General features: G+C 36.4%; 1 protein-coding gene across 2 annotated transcripts in view; it reads left to right on the top strand.

Moving 5' to 3' along the window:
* Nucleotides 1–18,594, top strand: part of VPS41 (VPS41, HOPS complex subunit) — a 167,008-nt gene that overhangs the window by 120,455 nt on the left and 27,959 nt on the right. For both annotated transcript variants that reach the window (XM_025041919.1, XM_006925337.3), the window contains 8 exons: nt 2,372–2,433; nt 3,860–3,941; nt 6,207–6,299; nt 11,214–11,341; nt 12,879–13,023; nt 14,939–14,980; nt 15,124–15,174; nt 17,725–17,862. In XM_025041919.1, the coding sequence (XP_024897687.1) occupies nt 2,372–2,433; nt 3,860–3,941; nt 6,207–6,299; nt 11,214–11,341; nt 12,879–13,023; nt 14,939–14,980; nt 15,124–15,174; nt 17,725–17,862 (741 nt within the window). The remainder of the gene's footprint in view (nt 1–2,371; nt 2,434–3,859; nt 3,942–6,206; nt 6,300–11,213; nt 11,342–12,878; nt 13,024–14,938; nt 14,981–15,123; nt 15,175–17,724; nt 17,863–18,594) is intronic.

Here is an 18,594-nt window from a genome sequence, read left to right as displayed (position 1 = left end):
AGCCTAATTCCCGAGAGTGTACCAGTAAAATAATAAAGGAACTAAACGAAGGAGAAAAAAACCCTAGTGTGGTTTTTTTTTTTTTTTCATTCAAAATTGCGGAAATAAGCAAAGATTATCTAGAAATGGAGCAGAAGGCATTCCAGCCAGTAGAATAGTATATGTGACAGTGCAAAGGAGTGAAACTACTTGTTGTGCTTATTTATGTGGAATAGTTGAGGTAGCAAGGGTCAGATCCTGAAGGGTCATGTGTAGTTAGGAGCTGGCTCTGTCTTCCAACCTCTAGAAGACAATTTAAGCTTTCGGTGCCACAACAGATATGCTTATTGGAAAGATTCTGTGATGGAGATGGGGACCAGAGGGAGGCCAGCGGAGATGGGAATCAGTGAGGTATGATTCCTTTCTTGGTGTGGAGGTGGAAGTGATGAGACCTGCAGAGTTGTTAGCAATGGAGTAGTGAAGACAGATGGAAGAAATGGTCAGTTGGGTGTTTGGGATTTGGTGACTGGGTCTATGGAGTGGTGGGAGAGGGGAGGGGAGAGGAATAGAGACTGTGTAAGGAGGAGTAGGATCAGGTGTATGTATTGGGGTGAATTCTGGTTTATTATGGTTTGGACGCATTGAGTTTTAGTTGCCTATGTGACATCCTAGTGGAGCTCAGGGAAGAAATCTGGACTCAGAAATAGTGTCAGTGAATTGTGTGTGTTTGGAGCAGTCCACACAGTTGAGTGTCATAACATCAGAGAACAGAGGACTGTCAGCGGAACCTTTGGGAACACCACATTCAAGGGATGATGTGTACAAAACAGATTAGGAATAGCCAGAGGGAGGTTGTGTCTTGGGAGCTGCGAGAGGACAAAATTTCAGAGTAAAGAGAGTTAGATGCTTTAATGGTTGAGGTTAGCAGGTCAAAAGTAAGGCAAGCTCAGCTAGTGAGTTGTACATTGGGTTTGGTAATGTGAAAGTGATTAGTGAATTTTCTGTAAAGTATTATTTATTCTCAACATGTTCTAGGGAGTGAAAAGTAGATAGTTGAATGTAGACTACTAGGTTAGTTGTGAAGTGGAAAAGAGTGAAGACTGGCTGGGGTCTATGACTTCATGGGAAGGTTGGTGGTGATGGCGAGTATTTTGCGTAAGAGAGACACTTAACATGCTTATATGTTAAGAGAAAAGAGATAAAATCATGTTGAAGTTAGAGATGTACACAGAAAGATGAATGGCAAAATAAACTACTCATGGGGACGGGGCAAGGCAAGAGGAGAAAGGTTGGAGAAATTGGCTCCGCAAAGGAGACATTCTCTTGTCTGAACCTAGAGAAAAAAACTCTTCATTGATATTGTGATGTGTGGTCTGTGAAATAAATTTCAGCACCCTTTCTTCACTCTGTGGTTCCTGGAGACTTGAAATATGATTTCCTGCATAGTAGTCATTAAAGTAAAAATATAATAAACTAAGAACTGTGGGTATTTCCCTTCACTCCTGGAATGGGCATATTCTATACATACATAGACTTTTTTTCTCCTAGCACAGTGTTATGTCATAACCAGGCAGGCGGAGAGAGAAATGAGCTCTTGCCATTTCTTCCATACAGGAAGAAATTCCACAAAAACTTTTTTGTACATAAAGTAGAACTTAAAATTCAAGTTTTGTTGTATATGCTGAATTTAAACTTCTCATGAAAATGCTTTTAGGTGAAAATAATATTTCATAAGAGAAGTTGTGGGAGGTCAGGCAACAGCTCCCATCACTCTGCTGCCACTCCACATACTCACAGAACTGAGGTAGACTGGGTGAGTGAATGTGAGCACTCTGGAGCCAGTCAGTTCACTCCTTTGAGGCCCAGTTTCCTCACTGTAAACTCATCAGTTTGAATCACATGTTTTTTCTGAACTCATTTTCATTTTAATGTTAATTTTGATATTTAATATTTCCCTTTACTATGATCTGTCATTTTGTTTTTCTTACCACTTTTCTTTAGAATTCTTGATATAGAAGACATAGGTCACATTTTATAGGTGAAAGCACAAGAAACAATTTTATATCCAGTGACAACATGAAATTGTTGGATTATGTTTCTAATCCTGGAGATTTCTTTTGTAGAAAATCTCTTAGAAAAGGCCAGATTAGGAGCCTTTAAAATAGTAACATTTTTTTAAAGTTGTGAATTCTAAAATTTGTGAAAATACAAGTACATTTAAATATGCTTAGGAAAGGAAATGGGCATAATTACATAAATATGAAGAAAAAACAAGCATAATTACATAAAGCAAATTAAGATGTATAAATAGGTAGTCAGTAGTGATAGTAGGAGACCTAGCTTTTCAGTTGTTCCAGTTAATTATGAAATTCATTTATTTAATTTTCCTTAGGACATTGGATTGGCATATATAAACCACCTGGTGGAGAAAGGAGAGTATGATATAGCAGCACGGTAATAATGACATTTTCACAATTGTTAATATAAATAGAATTGATCAATGTTAACAATAAAAATAAGCCATTCTCTGCAGTTGACAGACTTTTTTTTTACATCTTTCTAACTGATAATATTTGGATATTAATGTTTTTAACCACAGAACAGATTGATGTATGTTATTTACCCACCTACTGTCTCATTTTCACCAGATATTTTTCTCATTACTTAATGAGAAAGGTGTCAGAAACCATGATGAGTTTGACATTTTACCCTTTTTATAAGCTAACAAATTAGACTGCCACAGTTTTGTGAGTGCTGTCAGAAGACATGAGACTCCTGGGTCAGAGACATGAGACTATCTATCTCAGCAATAGTAGTAGCCAAAGTACCAGCACTTGTTCTCAGTCCCACAAGTCCCACAGCCCCAGTTCTCTCAGTGCCCAATACAGAGAGGACCAGGTGACCCTGCACAGGCAGTGGGTTGTATTACAGGAGAGGAACCTTGAGCTTAGGGTATCTCATTCTTTTATATTGGGCAGTAAGCTTGTGTGCCCTTGGCTCCAGAAGAGGACTTTGTTTTTATTTTACTGGACAGTAAACAAACCCAGTCTTTGCTCTGGAGGGAGAAGCTATCTGGGTCCTCTAATTCCAGGGCTCTTCACTCTACAAGCACCCTTGAGAAAATAGTCCAGAAGAAAGACTTTCAGTGCCTCTGCTCACAATTCAAGCAAAGTCATCTCCCAATAAGAGGGTGGTAATTAAGTAGAAGTGATCCCTAGGCTCCTGATTTGCAGGGATCTAAGGTGGGCAGAAAATGTAAATGTTATACCGCAGTCCTGTGGGTCTATCTGTGTGAGTGCCTGATGCAGGATCAAGAGTACGTGGTAGCCCAGGAACATCAATGTCAACTTTTTGCCCCTGAGATTTAGGAAAATGTGTTTCTTTGACGTGCAAATTAAGTAAGGTACATTAATACATAAACACTTCTCTAGATTATATACTAGGATAGGATTCTAATTTTCCGAAGTCTGATTTTGTAGTCCATTATTTAAAGCCATTTAAGAAGATGTTAAAATTGATACTTGGGGTATGATGACATTTCTTCAAGGCAAGACAGGTCCCCAAACCGGCAGTGCTCATAAGGATAAGTAGGAAACTAGAAAAGGAAAATCATAGGGGAAACCTCTAATTATAGTCTTCTGAAAGGTATTCATCTTCATTTGTAAGTCTTTGTATTAATTTTCATGATTTCCATCAACATCATATGTGCAATCAAATAAGTACAATAATAGCTTTATGTTCAGTGGCACTTGAGATAGAAATTTGTCAAAACTCTGAGATGAGAGATTTATCTAAACCACTAGAGTTCATGTCTACTTATTATGCCTCTGTTTATTTTTTTACTTAAACTTTCTTTTTCCTGGGATGTTTTTGCTGCCAGCAAATGCCAGAAAATTCTTGGAAAAAATACAGCACTCTGGGAATATGAAGTTTATAAATTTAAAGAAATTGGACAGCTTAAGGTAAGCATAGCTTTATTTTTAACTCAATTTTTGTATGTGGTATATAGGCATATTTCAGAGATATTGAGTGTTGGGTTTCAGACCACTGCAGTAAAGTGAATATCTCAATAAAGTGAATCACCTGAATTTTTTTATTTCCCAGTGCATATAAAAGTTATGTTTATACTATACCATAGTCTATTAAATGTGCAATAGCATTATGTCTAAAAAACAATGTACATACCTTAATTTAAAAAATGCTTTATTGCTGAAAAATGCTAACCATCATCTGAGCCTATTGGAAAGATGGCATCAATAGACTTGCTCAGCTCAGGGTTACCACAGACCTTCAGTTTGTAAAAAATGCATATCTGTGAAGCTCAGTAAAGCAAGGCTCAATAAAACAAGGTGTGCCTGTACTGAGAAGTAAAATTAAGACAATAGTAGTCAATTTTTTATTGGGAAGCAAGTATTAACTAGGAAGAAAAATCATACTTCTAGAAATTAGTTTCAAAATATTAACATGGTTTGTATTTTATATGCATAAAATATATACATATATATTGCATAAATTATATGTTCACTTTCTTATCTCTTTCTAGTTTTCTCTGTTCAGATGAAGTTTTTGCGTTCTTTTTATGAATGTGGAAAACGGACATAGTCTCATCTTTTAGATTATAAAACATGAGGCTTTTTTCAAATTTACTTAAAATTAATGCTTTTTTCAAATAATATCTTATTTGCTGTAAAACAAATGGAAAACTTATACCATGCAGCTCTAACAAATTTTGATACCAAATTGTTTTTAATTTTCAACTCAATATCCAAATCAGTTAAGTATTCTTATTTGCTTGAAACATTTTTTTAAAACTTTCCCATATTTTGGGCCTTTTCACTGCTCTCTTAGAGTTGTGAATATGCTTTTTCGAACTCTAGTTACTCAGCTGGTCAGCCCCATGACTCCTTCTGTGCTTGCCCCATGATGTTCTCTTCCCTAGGAGACCCCCAAGGATACTTCTTGTCATGCTTATTGGGCTGCTTCTGGAGAATCATATTCAGTTCTGTGACCATGTTTACCCTGATGGCTCCAGAACCCAGACCTCTCTGTTGAATTCTATGTGTTGAAAGTGTGTGATGGCCATTCCTTCTTGTATGTGCTGCTGATAAGGGTCACTCGAATTAATGCGAACCCATTTCCTTCCCAGATTTGGTCCTTCTCCTTTCAGTCTGTTTATGACATCACATTACACCCATTCTTCCATGGTTAATAGCTCAAAGCTACTGTTTTGATGGGAATATCTGACTCACCTTATTCTATTTAATCTCCAGTTCTTGTCCATTTTGCCCTGTCAGGATCAATTAGGTCTCTCCCCTTTCCTTCTGGTACTACTGCCTTAACTCCTGATAGATCTGTAGGCAACCCCAACCTAGAGTTAGCTGTTTAAAAAAATAAATGTGCTACTCTCACTTCCCTAACATCTGTTGTGTCCTTCCTGCCATAGAATAAAACTGAATTCCTTTCATGACCCTGTCTCACCTTCCTCTCCAGTCTCATCTCCCTTCAGTGGCCCCATTCCACATCTCTGAATTACTCTGACCTCCCTGAATACAGAGTAAGCGTTTGTGGCTTCATGCCTTTGCTCATCCTGTTCCCCCTGCCAGGGTGCCCTCCCCATTCTTTCTTTGCCCGATGGACCCGGGCTTTTGTGATCCCTGCTTCAGTGCACAAGATTTGCCCTCAGTACAAAGCATGGTGGTTTTGGTACACAGTGCACTGCAGAGTTATTTTAACAGTATTTGGAAATTCGACACCGCAGCACTGAAATATCTAAAGAACATAAAATGTATTTCCCCCTAATTTCAAAAGATGATTGTGAGTTTTTAAAGGTTGATATATTCCAGGTGAAGGAAAGAAAGTTGAATAGATGACCTGTACAGCTTAAGTTCTTAAGAAGTTTACTTTTATAATCTGTGCGATCTTCTCCATCCTTTTGTTTAGATTTCCACTAATTCATCAGGAAGAACAGAGAGATGCAGGTTAACCTAGGCAATTTTTTACTCATTCAGTCATACATATGTTACACCTTGTATCTACTTTTAAAAATATGTTGTAATGTTTTGTAAGAAAATAGTTTATTTGTATCTTTTCTCTTTATAGTAATTTTCCAGAGTACTTTGTTGTCCTAAATTTTAAAATCGAAAATATACTTTTATGTTTTCGTCATAATTTGAGTATGTTTTGTTTTAATACTTTTTAAAGGATTATTTTTCCTTTTCTTTCCCAAGGCTATTAGTCCTTATTTGCCAAGAGGGGATCCAGTTCTGAAACCACTCATCTATGAAATGATCTTACACGAATTTTTGGAAAGTGATTATGAGGTATGGCATTCTGACATGGTCATAGTGACTTGTTCTCAGTGGAGAATGTTAAGAAATTTAGAAAAATAATATAATGGAGCAACTGGTTTAAAGTTACCAAATTTGCAGTTTGTGTGTGTGGTAGATGAAACTGAGGTAGGTAAACTGATGATAACTAATGTTTATGTAGGTGGTGAGGCTCTCTAATCCATGTACATTTTGAAGAATTCCTTAAAGTTGCCTCCTTAATAGAGCTAAAGAAAAAAGGACCAAGTGCTATTTAGGGATTTTATACATAGAATAGCAGCTGCTATTGATACTTATACTATCCCTAAAGAAATCAGAACTTTCTAACCTGGGAGACTTAAAACTAAGTTTGTCAAAAGAAGCTTAAAGAGAAATTGAGAGGTCAAGAATGAGGAAAGGGAGGAGAAATGATCAGTTTGCTTATTGTTTAAAAAAAAAAGTCAATATATAAATTGCTTATCTACTATACGCTCTGCACTTTTACATGCACATTGTTGAATTTATACTCCCAACAACACTATAAATAGTGCTACCCAATTTTATAGATGAGGAAACTAGAGATTGAAGAAATTAAATAACTTGCCCAAGGCCATACATTTTGTAAATAGGCATGCCTGGATGGTAATTTAAATTTGGTGTTTGCATGTATCCAAAATGGATTATAATTTTTAAAATTTGTTCATTTAATACACATTTACTCAGAAAGTACCTGTTTAGTGCCTCCTATATTCCAAGAACATGCTAGGCAGCTGGCATACAGATGTGAATGAAAGGGTGCCCGTTTTAGCAGTCACTCATAGTCTGAGTCACACCCAAGCCTGTAAACCAGCAGTTCTCAACAGAGGCTGGTTTTATCCCCCAGGGGACATTTGACAATGTTGGAGACATTTTTAATTGTCCTGACTGGGGAGTTGGTGCTACTGTCATTTAGTAGGTAGAGGCCAGCATCCCACAATATACAGGATAGGCCCCTGCAACAAAGAATGATCTGTCCTCAGATGTCAATAGTACTGAGGTAGAGTAACCCTGGTATAAACAGATACATTATTATATGATAATGCTATAATAATCTGGGTGCTCTAATAAAGCTATCACTGAAGTGTTGTTGCTAAGACTCAGCCTAGTTCCCCTTCTGACCAGAAGAAAAGATTTCTGGTGAGCAGATTATGGACAGGGCTGGTAAGCTCCTTTTCAGAACTATGACTGGTATTATGAGTATCCATAAACCAGGAGATGTAACATGTTCTCTAATGTGAGGCCAACTTTCAGTCTTTAATAAAAGTGGCACCATCTCCAGTCTTTATGAAGTTTGGAGTCCTAACCTAGTGATAAGTTTTCATTTTTGGTATCTCACAGTATGGTGCAGGTTGTCATTGCCTTCTTTTTTTATTCTGATATTAGGTTTTAAAGATAAGGAAGACTATTTACAACTTTCTTCTTCCCATCAGAATGTGAGGTGGCTTGCCAAAAGGTTAATATACAGAAATAGAGGCACTCAGACTAAAGAGGGGATGAGAAAAGGAACTTCTGTGTTTTGAATGCCTGCTGAGTACTAAACACCGTGTTAAGATACTTGTTTAACCAATAACTGATTCAGTTTAAAGAGTGGTAATGTACCAAACACTGTATTTTAACTCTGAGGTGATTTTTAGATCTTAAGATCTAAAAAGACCTTTAAGATAGTGATCTTTTACCATAATAACTAAAGTGTGTAATCAGTTACTGTCAACCAGATATTCCTGGATATATAAGATCCAAGGATCCTGATTCATGTGTGACCTATACAGTTCCTTTATTTTTGTAAGCCTGTTTTCTTATAGGAAGAAATTGGGTGCTTTAGCATGAATTAAACTTGAACAAAGTATTTCTTTGGAGTCAGTGTTTCCTCATCTGCTTATTATCATTTATTATAAAAATATGATCTTCTAACAGCATAGATTTATTCCTTTCTAGATCTGTACAGGAAATTTTATGGTAATAGTTTCTGTCATTTATGCTAGATGCTAACTGACTTGGGCTATGGTTCGTATTCATCTCCTTTTTAGTTCAATTCAGCATACCTTTATTTGGAACCTACTTAGTTCTAGAAGTGGGGCGAGTATTCAGTTGGATGCAAGATAAATTAAAAACACAGTCCTGGCCTTCACTGGGTTTACACACTGACCGAGGAGATCATGTTAATAAGCTTTAAAGAACTAGAAAATAAGTAAGACAGACAGAGCCATGTGTTCAAGTAAGACAGACAGAGCCATGTGTTCTGTAAGAGGTCTAAAGAGAGCCATCATTGCCCATAGTTATTGGAAAAGGTTTCTTCAGTGTATAATAAAGACTTATAATAAACTTCTATTTCTTTTTAGTATATTCTGAGTATACATAGTGGCTGTCATAAATATTTCATCTTTGTACATCATCCCAAAAGAGAATTATGAGTGCAAAAATGTTGGGAAAGAATATTCACTTTAGTTATATACTGCAGCTTGTTATACTCGAGTTCTTTTTAAAGTAATGTAATTTAACCATAAGAAAGCAATTTAATTATTTTTATGATTCTGTTACTGTTCTTTCACATGATTCAGCTCTTTCTTTTTCAAGAAACTTTTAATTTCTCGCTTCCTATCTGGAAGACTTTTAACTGAGACTGAAAGAGATAAGTGTGACTTAAACTTAGAGCTTATAGATGTATTTTTTTCTGAATGTTTTAGAGTGTTTTTTTGGTCCCTACTAAGAAGGTTATAAATAACTTTTTTATTGTCATAAGCTCTTATAAATAATTTGTATTTTAGCTTCCATTATTCTCAGTTTCACATTTAATTTTGAATTAAATTGTCACATAATTGATCAGATAGTAGTGTTCTGTAGCAACCCTTTTGATCACATTTTATGTAGATGAAAATTTTGTGCTGTTAAAAGGCACTCACAGTCAGATTAAAAAAACTTTACTTCTCTGGAGTATTGACCTCTCAACTTTCTTCCTAAAAAGATATGCAACAACAATATTTTCTTGCAGGTAATGCTCCTTCATGACTTATTTTATGGGGTTTCTACTGAAATATATATAGCTTCACCTTTTTATTTACAGTCTAGCAGAACTGTTTTAAATGGTTAAGCATTTTTTTCTTAATATTAACGAGAAATGTATAAGTGTGTTTAAAGTGGGATAATTTCTGTGGTATTTCATTTAATGAATATTTTAACCTTTTGCTTACTATAATAGGCAGTGAGATATTCTCTGACTTTTTTCACTGGATCGTAACTGCTCCATGATAAGTGTGTCTTCTCATTAATAATAATGGCCACAGTGTTGACTTCATCAGTATGTCTTAGCACATTTATTCAAGGGTGCATGAAGCCAATTAAGGAGAGAAAAGCCTAACAATAAATGTTTATTTCAGTTTATGTTAGAATCATCATGCTTTTATCACACAAAATGACCACACAGTTTGTCTTATTTTGTATTAGAAGTTGGTTCTTCTCAGCAGGGCTGTTGCATGAATAGAGAAAATGGAACCAAGCTTTCTTCTTTCTCTGAACAGTGTTGTTGCTGGTCTCAGGGCTACTGAAACCTTCCAGAATTGGGGTAGAAAACTTTTCAAACTTTTTAATCTTATAAATTACAGTCTTAAGACAACAGAAACTTTATTCACACTATCATTTTCATTCAGAGAATATTTTAATGTTCTGATTTAGTAATTTTATAAAACTCACCGTCTTTACCTAGTGTGTCCCCTCCCCACATCTCTCAAGCCTAAATGCAGTCATGCTCATATGTAGGAAGATTGCAGTCTGAGTGGAAATGTGTAGCCTGTTGTTTTGGTTTCTTGCAGTCCTTCCTGGGTCACTTTGAGAGAAAGTAGGTAAGACTTTAATGGAGATATTCCTGATTCTTTTGTGATTTTCTTCTTACCAAATCCTGGTACTTTACAGAAGCAAATTGTACCACACTATTTTCATTTCTAAATATCATTTAAACATATGCAAAGTAGTTCATTAAAGCATTAGTCGAGTTATTTAATATTAATGATTTTTTCAATAATACGAAGATTTTTACTTCTATTTGTTGTCTTTTGAGTACATTTAAGATTTTTTTTTTTTTCCTAAAAGTTATCAGAAATCAGCAAGTAAACTCCTCTGCTTTACTTTGAATTACAAAATCTGAGGGCTAAATTTGGAAATAAGGAAGGCAGAGACTGCCCAAGATACTGGCCAAGAATCAGCCATGGGAGAGAAATAGGATCCACTCAAGCGATATGGGGTTTTCTATCAGAACCATAAAATTTGAGATCCAGAGATAGTCACAGTAAGAGCTAGGGTATACAACTTGAGCCAAAGTCCCAAATCCCCAAACAAAACTAGGTTTAGAGGTAGGAGTGGGAGGAGAACAAAAGTGGTAAATTGTTGAAGTTGGGATGCTTGACAATGCCACTGTAGGAACAAGCCACCATGCATAGTTGTGTTGGCTGTGCTGCCCAGAGCTGAAGTGCATAAGAGGTGGTGGGGAGAGTAACTGACATGAACAGTATCCGCAAGATCTTAAAGATGTCATTCAAATGTTATAGTTGGTCCAGGTGAGGATAGAACAAATCAAACCTACACCCTGTCTGCATTGATGCTTTACTGAAGGACCCGGGGAGGCTTCCTTACTTGTGCATTTCATCAAATGAGAACAGAAGTAGACAGCACCACCTACTTCCCCAGAATGGTAAATGAAAATGAGTATGCAGTAATTCTCTGCCTCTGCCTCACCACTCCCAACCTGTAGTCTGAAAATTGATGATATGTGTATGGACCAAAGTATTCATCATAAAATTATTTCGTCTATTTACATAAATACTTTTAGGCATTGTATCAGCTATTTGGATTGTTATCTTATTTAAAAAGTGTTCTTCTTCTATCTTCTTTCTTGGTTAGGGTTTTGCCACTCTGATCCGAGAATGGCCCGGAGATCTGTACAACAATTCGGTGATAGTTCAAGCAGTTCGGGATCACCTGAAGAAAGATAGTCAGAACAGAACCTTACTTCAAACCCTGGCAGAACTGTAAGTATAATTTGTGTTCCTTTTTCCAAATGAATCTACATGGAACGTTTTCCATATTTTAGATCGGGCAAACTCTGAATGGGAAGGACACAGGGGAGGGAGCCTTTTATACTATTTTCCTATATTTACTTGGTAAAAAACCTTTCATAGACCTTTAGTGAATAACTAGGAGGCAAGAAAAATGTGTGAAACTGCAATTGTAATGTAGTCTGTTTCCCAGAGGAGAAAAGCCCTAGTCAGCAACACTTGGTAAAGAGGATAGTTCAGGCAGAGAAGGGTAATGAACCTTAGATTACTCAAGCAAATTGGTTTCCCTGTGAGGCTCTGGATTCTGTCATTTTTGGTCTACAAGTCAGTTAACCCCTCAAACCTCAGACTCCTTATCTATAAGATCACAGCTCATAGTTCCATATGGGGTGATTTTAAGGCCTTAACTGAGATATCATAATTAAGATTCATAATCCCATATTACTCTATCCATTCAACAGATATTACCGAGTGCCTATTATAGGCCAGGTACTATGCTAAAAAGTGGTAGAGGATGTAGTATAACACAGTAATTGATATCATGGACTTTGAACTTCAGTAGGCTTAAATCATATCAATTGGACACTTTCAACACAGGCTTTGTACTATATGCCTGTTATACAGAAATAGATATAATGCATTCGTGTCCTTGAAGAGCTTTGGTCTAGTGAAACAGGAAACAAACTGCAGGTAATCTCAAGAAGACTGTTTTGGCTTCAGCCCCTACTTGACACTCTCACTATTGCCCATCTTACATCTTTTGCCTAAGACCAAGAAGGACACCAAAATGGCCCAGAATTCAGGACTGTTCAAGATTTTTCACAGAGGGAGTCATGTTTGTGATATTCTAAGTTAGAACACTAGTTATTTTCTTCTAAAAACATTGTTCTAGATCATCGTCCTTGGATTCTGTAGTACTAACAAGGTACTAATAATAGTAATAACTCTTTAGTACTGATACTCGACTCACAGCACAGGTTAGGTTCGGTTGGCTTTCAGGAGTTGGCGTAGGGAATTGAGCAATGTGAAACACATTGTTTCAACAAAAAAACATTTAAATTTTATATAGCCCCCTTACGAATAAGCTTTTGGAATATCATCCATTTGTCAGCTGAATGCTACTTATAAGAATTTGACCTGATTTTTCTGTTACTAGAATAAGAATTTCTTCTTTCTGGATCATAGTGTTTTTTTGTTTTTGTTTTTGATCTGGCATATGGATTTATTTCAATAAAAATTTTTGAGAATTTCTATAGAAAAATTTTATTTGTCGAATATTGTAAATTTTCTAAAATTTTGATGAGATGGAAAGCAGTTCTGAGAAAGAAATACTTATTGGTCGGTCACTTGTTGTTAAATCCCAAGGACTAGTTTTCCAAATAAAGTTAATTTTTCTCTCTAGCCATGTTTCTCAATTTCTAATATTATAAAACATGATTTGTATATATGTATGTATGTGTTTGATTAGAAGTATTGATGAACATAAATGTAAAAATATTTCTTTTACCAGGTACACCTATGACAAAAACTATGGCAATGCTCTGGAAATATACTTAACATTAAGACATAAGGATGTTTTCCAGTTGATCCACAAGCATAATCTTTTCAGTTCTATCAAGGATAAAATCGTTTTATTAATGGATTTTGATTCTGAGGTAATGTGTTTTTCTGATTTAATACTGATAATTTATTTTTACTGTTCCAAGTTTTTAGCAACTAGACATCTATCCAAATGCTAGATTAGTTAATAAATCACATAGCTTGGCTATATTCTGATCATGTTCAGAACACTCTGACCCTCACTAGACATTAGATTATTTCAGAAGTTGACATTCAGAAATCTGTTACTTGATTTAGTTATTATGGGAAAGCAATCATAATTTGATGTGGAACTTTTGAAATTGTGTATGTGTGATATAATTTTTTAGTGAACAATTTATATAATTCATAGATACAGAGAAACTTGTCATATGCTTTGGCTCATTCAACCCTATTAATTGTATGTCCCAGAGTTAAAATTTTAAGTAAACTTCTATTTTGATCCATTTGTTGTAATTTTATTTCTTGGCATTTACAGATTTAGCATGTGGCGTTTCCGTTGATCTCAGATGATGCTCAGGTCCAGGACACATGGGATGTGTTATTTTATTGTAGGACACATTTGAATAGTGGATTGCTTGGCTAATAAGGGCACCCAACCTCCACAGCTTAAATTGGCTCCTGTAAAGTAATACAAACAGGTGTATGTTTGTGTGTGTGTGTTTAAAAAGGAAAGCTAATGGCAAGTGATTGAAATAAAGAAGTTCAAAAACATAGTAGTTCTTATTCAGAAAATTTTTAGATAAAGAGGAGAACCTTAAGGCTCCAGAAGGGTTACTTGAATTTTTAAATTTTATTTACTGTATTTAGTGGTATTATGTGAGATATACACACACACACACACACACACTCACACACACACATATGTATGTATATATGTATGTGTGTGTATATTTCATATGTACATGTATATCATATGTATACACATATTATTAGTCTCGACATACTCTTATTTTAAATAGGACCTAAATGTACCTTTTTTTCTGAAAGATGCTTTTAGCCCTTTTTTCATTCTGAGTGGGTCAAGTCCTTAGGGACTACGGATCTAAAAAGAATTAGTACAGTTTGGGGGAAGTTCAAGTACAGAGGTTCTGCTTCTCTGGCAGATGATTGAGAGGATGAGATGCTTATATAGAAATTAATTATATTTGTCAATATCCAGTCTCCCCTTATGTCTCTTTCCCCACTACCCATGTACCTCAAGAGCCTGGTTTTGCATATGTAGCTGTGGGAAAAAAAAATGAATGAGCTGAGACTAATTGCTATTCAGGTGTAGAAACCAAAGTTAAGGAATCAGAGTTCTCTAATTCGAAGATACCTAAAGAATAATCTCTTCCAACATCCTCATATTTCAGAGAAAAAAAAATTTCCAATTCAGACATCTACGTAGTAGCAGAGTCAAGAACAGGACCAGGTATTCTGAATGAGTCTCAGGCTAGTAGGCTATCTTCCCATGTTAAATTCTAAACATCCATAAGCTTTATATTATCCTGAAACTTCAGGTATCTTATTTCTCTCTGGCTCTTATCCTCTCCACAAAAGACCAGCTCCTTACATCTGTGAAATCTATAGAGGGACTCAGTCAGTAATCAGGGGGCCTAGTATCATTTTTTTGGTACTAGGTACAGTGCATTCTCCATAACTACTGAGAGTCACATAAGAACTTGTGAAGGTATCTGAGACATCAAGGAGGCTGGAATGTGTATAGTCAAGATATTTTAAATTTAGTGAGTTATCACAAGATACCATTATAGTAGTGTGCAAAACACATAGACTTCAGATTGAGGCCCATTTTAAAATGTATTCTTTTATCATTTTACCACTCACTGGCATTGTAAAGCTAAGGACCTCCTTCTGTATGGGAAATAAGCCCTCTGCCTTTAACTGTGACAGCATATACAATACATTGTGTTTGTTGTTCTCTTATATGGCAAATTTCAATGACTGTAGCTTTTTTTTTTTTAATTTCAGAAAGCTGTTGACATGCTTTTGGACAATGAAGATAAAATTTCAGTGAGTGTCTTTTATTTTTATATCTGTTACCAGATGAGTGTCTGGGACCACTATAGCCATAAAGAGGAGAGATGTTTATCGGATAATTTTGCAGCTATGTTTGTGTCCTCATGACCCTGTGTTTAACATTATTTTTTCTCTAGATTAAAAAGGTAGTGGAAGAATTAGAAGACAGACCAGAGTTGCAACATGTGGTGAGCATGACTGTCATCTTCTTTTGCCCTTTTTGGATTGTGTATTGGGGTGAAACACCTTTTGGTATTGCCGTGAGAATACCGGAGTGAACTCTTCAGGTTAATACTCAGATGGGAGATGTGACCACAAACAATATTCTGTAATTATTAAAATGATATATATGCTCTGAATCCAGGTTAGGGATTAATTATAGATCAGTCACTTTAATTTGACTCACAATTGCTTTATGATTTAGAAATTATCATATTAATTTCTGTGTTATCAAACTGTTCCTGAGAGTAAGCACCTTCCTTCTTTAGTTACCATTTAATATAATTATGGCATAAATTACAACACCACAGAATGATCAAGGAACAGAGTCTCATTTATTTGTCCCTCACCTCTTCTGTGGTCTCAGTGGTGATACTGTTGAGGCACATTATTCTAGATTTCCTTTGGGGGAATATTTTGATTCTCTGCACTGCTGTCACTGCGGGAGTAAAGCAAGAGTAGATGTTCTCTATGTTCTTTAACAATTATACAAGAAAAGGCTTCAACGAAAATAGGGATTATGCCTGTAGGACTATGAGTATCAAATGCCAGCACTCTTGTATCTTTGCCTACCTTTTTGTACCCCAACAGGAGGCTCTGGAAATGGAATATTTTATTCAAAAGTTAGTTTCGTGCAAATGCTATTGCTATATGTTCATGATTGGAAATCTCAAGATTACCTGCTTACCCAAATGAGGTGCCACTGTGCTGGTCACCTTGGGATTTGTTTATAAAGCAATGATTTCTGGCCCCCCATGCCATGAAACAGTAATAAAGGCGGTAGATATCCGTGTAACAGTGTAATTAGTGCAGTGGTGAAATGGTGGCAGAGCTCACACTAAAAAAATGGTGCATCTTCCTGTCAAGTAATGTAATGTCTCTACAAATTTGCCTCAGCAGATGTAACAGAGCCCTTCCTATCCTGTTTGTGCCTCTAGGAAATAGCACCATGTGTCCAGCTCACACTGACCCTGGGGACAGTGGACTGGCGGGGGCCTTCATCAGACCGTGTGGACTTCTGTCTGATGGCTCTCCCTGTCTCTTCTTGCCTTAGGGAGATGTGAACAGTTAACCTGAAGAGTGATTGCTCAGTCTGCATGTGTCTCGGTTAGGTTTCTTTAGTGACCATATGCAGCAGCAAATGTCACACTTCACCCAACTCATTGACAATCACAGCTTCCGGGACAGGCAGATGCTCTTTGTTTTTTTTTTTTTTAACCAATCCACGCAGGGTGTGAATACACTTTATGTGAATGGCATGATTAGGTCTTTCTGCCTCTGGTGGGTTATGGGATGTTTGTTTACATTTAACATTAACTGAACATTGAGCATCGATTTCCAGCTTCCATGTAATACATTGATTGATTGACTGAATCTTGCCTCTGAGTAGAAAGTGAATTTCTCACTTCCTTTGAGGTCCCTTAACGTATTCAGACAGCTAAAGAAAGGAATCAGTTTTGAAAATTGGTTTAGAACACCTGTACCCTTCTTGTTTTTTACTGTTTATTTTTGTTTTTTTGTGTGTGTGTCACCAGTATAGGCAGCATTTCATGGCAAACACAGATTCTCAATGATCCTAACAGAGAGGAGATACAGAACATGTGAGAATTAATTTAGTACTTGCTGCTTGAGTTTTTAAGAACATATTCTTATCCCATGATTCTACCCCTTTTATATAAAGACAAGAATTTTTATGATCTAGGAAGACCACTAATCAAGCTTTTTATTTCTGAGGCAAAGCATATGATAGTGACAATATTAACTACAGTTGACCTTTGAACAATGAGTGGGTTAACTCTCAGAGTTGAATATCTGTGTAGAACTTTTTACTCCCCCAAAACTTAACTAATTATTCCTTCGTACCTTGGGGGCATGGTTCCAGGACCCCCTGCGAATACCACAATCTCCAGATGCTCAAGCCCCTTTTATAAAATGGCACAGAACAATGCCTACGGTAGACCGTCTGTGTCTGAATCACCAACTGAGATCAGAAATACTGATTTTGATCTGCAGTTGGAGTTGAATCCACAAGTTTAAAACCTGGGAATAAAAAGGGCTGAGTGTAGTTTTTTTTTCTTTTTTTTTTAATTTGCATATAAGTGGACCCACATAGTTGAAACCTTTTTGTTCAAGGGTCAGTGGTACTGTGATTAGCATTTCTAAAGTGCTTAGCATATGCCAGACGTGGTTGAGTGATTCGGAAATAGTAAGTCATTCAACCCTCACAACCCAGTGAGATTTTTGCAGATAAATAAACTTAGTCACAGAGAAGTTAGTGACTTGCCTAAGGTCACCTGGTTGGTAAGTGGTAGAGCCAGGTCACTCAGGGCCATTCTAGAGAGTGTCAGAATCTCCTTGCTCTCACAAAGAGATTTTTCTTTCACATACAGATTTTTTCCTGGAAACTGCTTTTCTCCCAGCCTCTCTGTGGAAGCTGTTTAGAACTGAAAATAGCAATGATAAACAGATATTACTTTTCTTATTTTAATATTAGTGGTTTATTCCTTTGTTATTTTTAGTATCTGCATAAGCTTTTCAAGAGAGATCATCATAAGGGGCAGCGGTACCATGAAAAACAGATCAGCCTGTATGCTGAATATGATCGACCAAACTTACTTCCGTTTCTCCGAGATAGTACCCACTGCCCACTTGAAAAAGTAAGTCACAGCCTTCCTTGCTCGCAAACTTCAGGCGAAGAAGTTGTCGTTGTGGGTAAGCTGTTAGTTATTCTGGTCTTCCTGTCTCTGCTCATCAATCCCTGTTCAAGCAGTAGGTTTTGCTGGAACATTCTGATGAGAAATGGAGGTGCTGTTGGAATAGATTTTGGTAAGGAGCTCAAGCATTTCTGTGCTAGGTTTAATTGGAACAAAGGTTTAATCCAGCGTCTAGGATTTAATAAACCATCAAGCAGAAATGATGTCAGGATTCTGATCAGTTTATTGGGATCAGTGTGAGGCTGCAGAGTCAGCCTGGGAGGTAGACTCTGTCCCCAGGCAGAGGCAACTGCTCCAGTCAGGACTCAAGGTTGATAACTTAGTCCCAGCACCCTGTCTGCTTTAAATAGCCACCTTATGTGTTTCTGTATTTTTCACATTGCATTTCATTTCTCTATCATACTTCATTCCATTATAATTATAATAAATGTATATACTAGTCTCTCTTTCCCACTGTCTTGTAACTTCAAGGACAAGGATTTTCTCACTCATTTTGGTGAACCCAGTAGCCAGCACACATGAGACACTTATTAAATGTTTGTTGTATCATGAGTGAATAAATGAATAAATGAATACATATGATGTTCTTATTAGGGCTGAATATGAACTAGTAAGTTTTATGAACTTGCTCTGTCAAAATAAACTGTAATACTTACTATTAAGGTACTAGAAACT

Source organism: Pteropus alecto, unplaced genomic scaffold, assembly GCF_000325575.1.
Source record: "Pteropus alecto unplaced genomic scaffold, ASM32557v1 scaffold109, whole genome shotgun sequence".
Taxonomy (NCBI): Eukaryota; Metazoa; Chordata; class Mammalia; order Chiroptera; family Pteropodidae; genus Pteropus; species Pteropus alecto.
The sequence above is the reverse complement of the archived record's forward strand: the minus strand, read 5'-3'. Positions and strand labels throughout refer to the sequence as shown.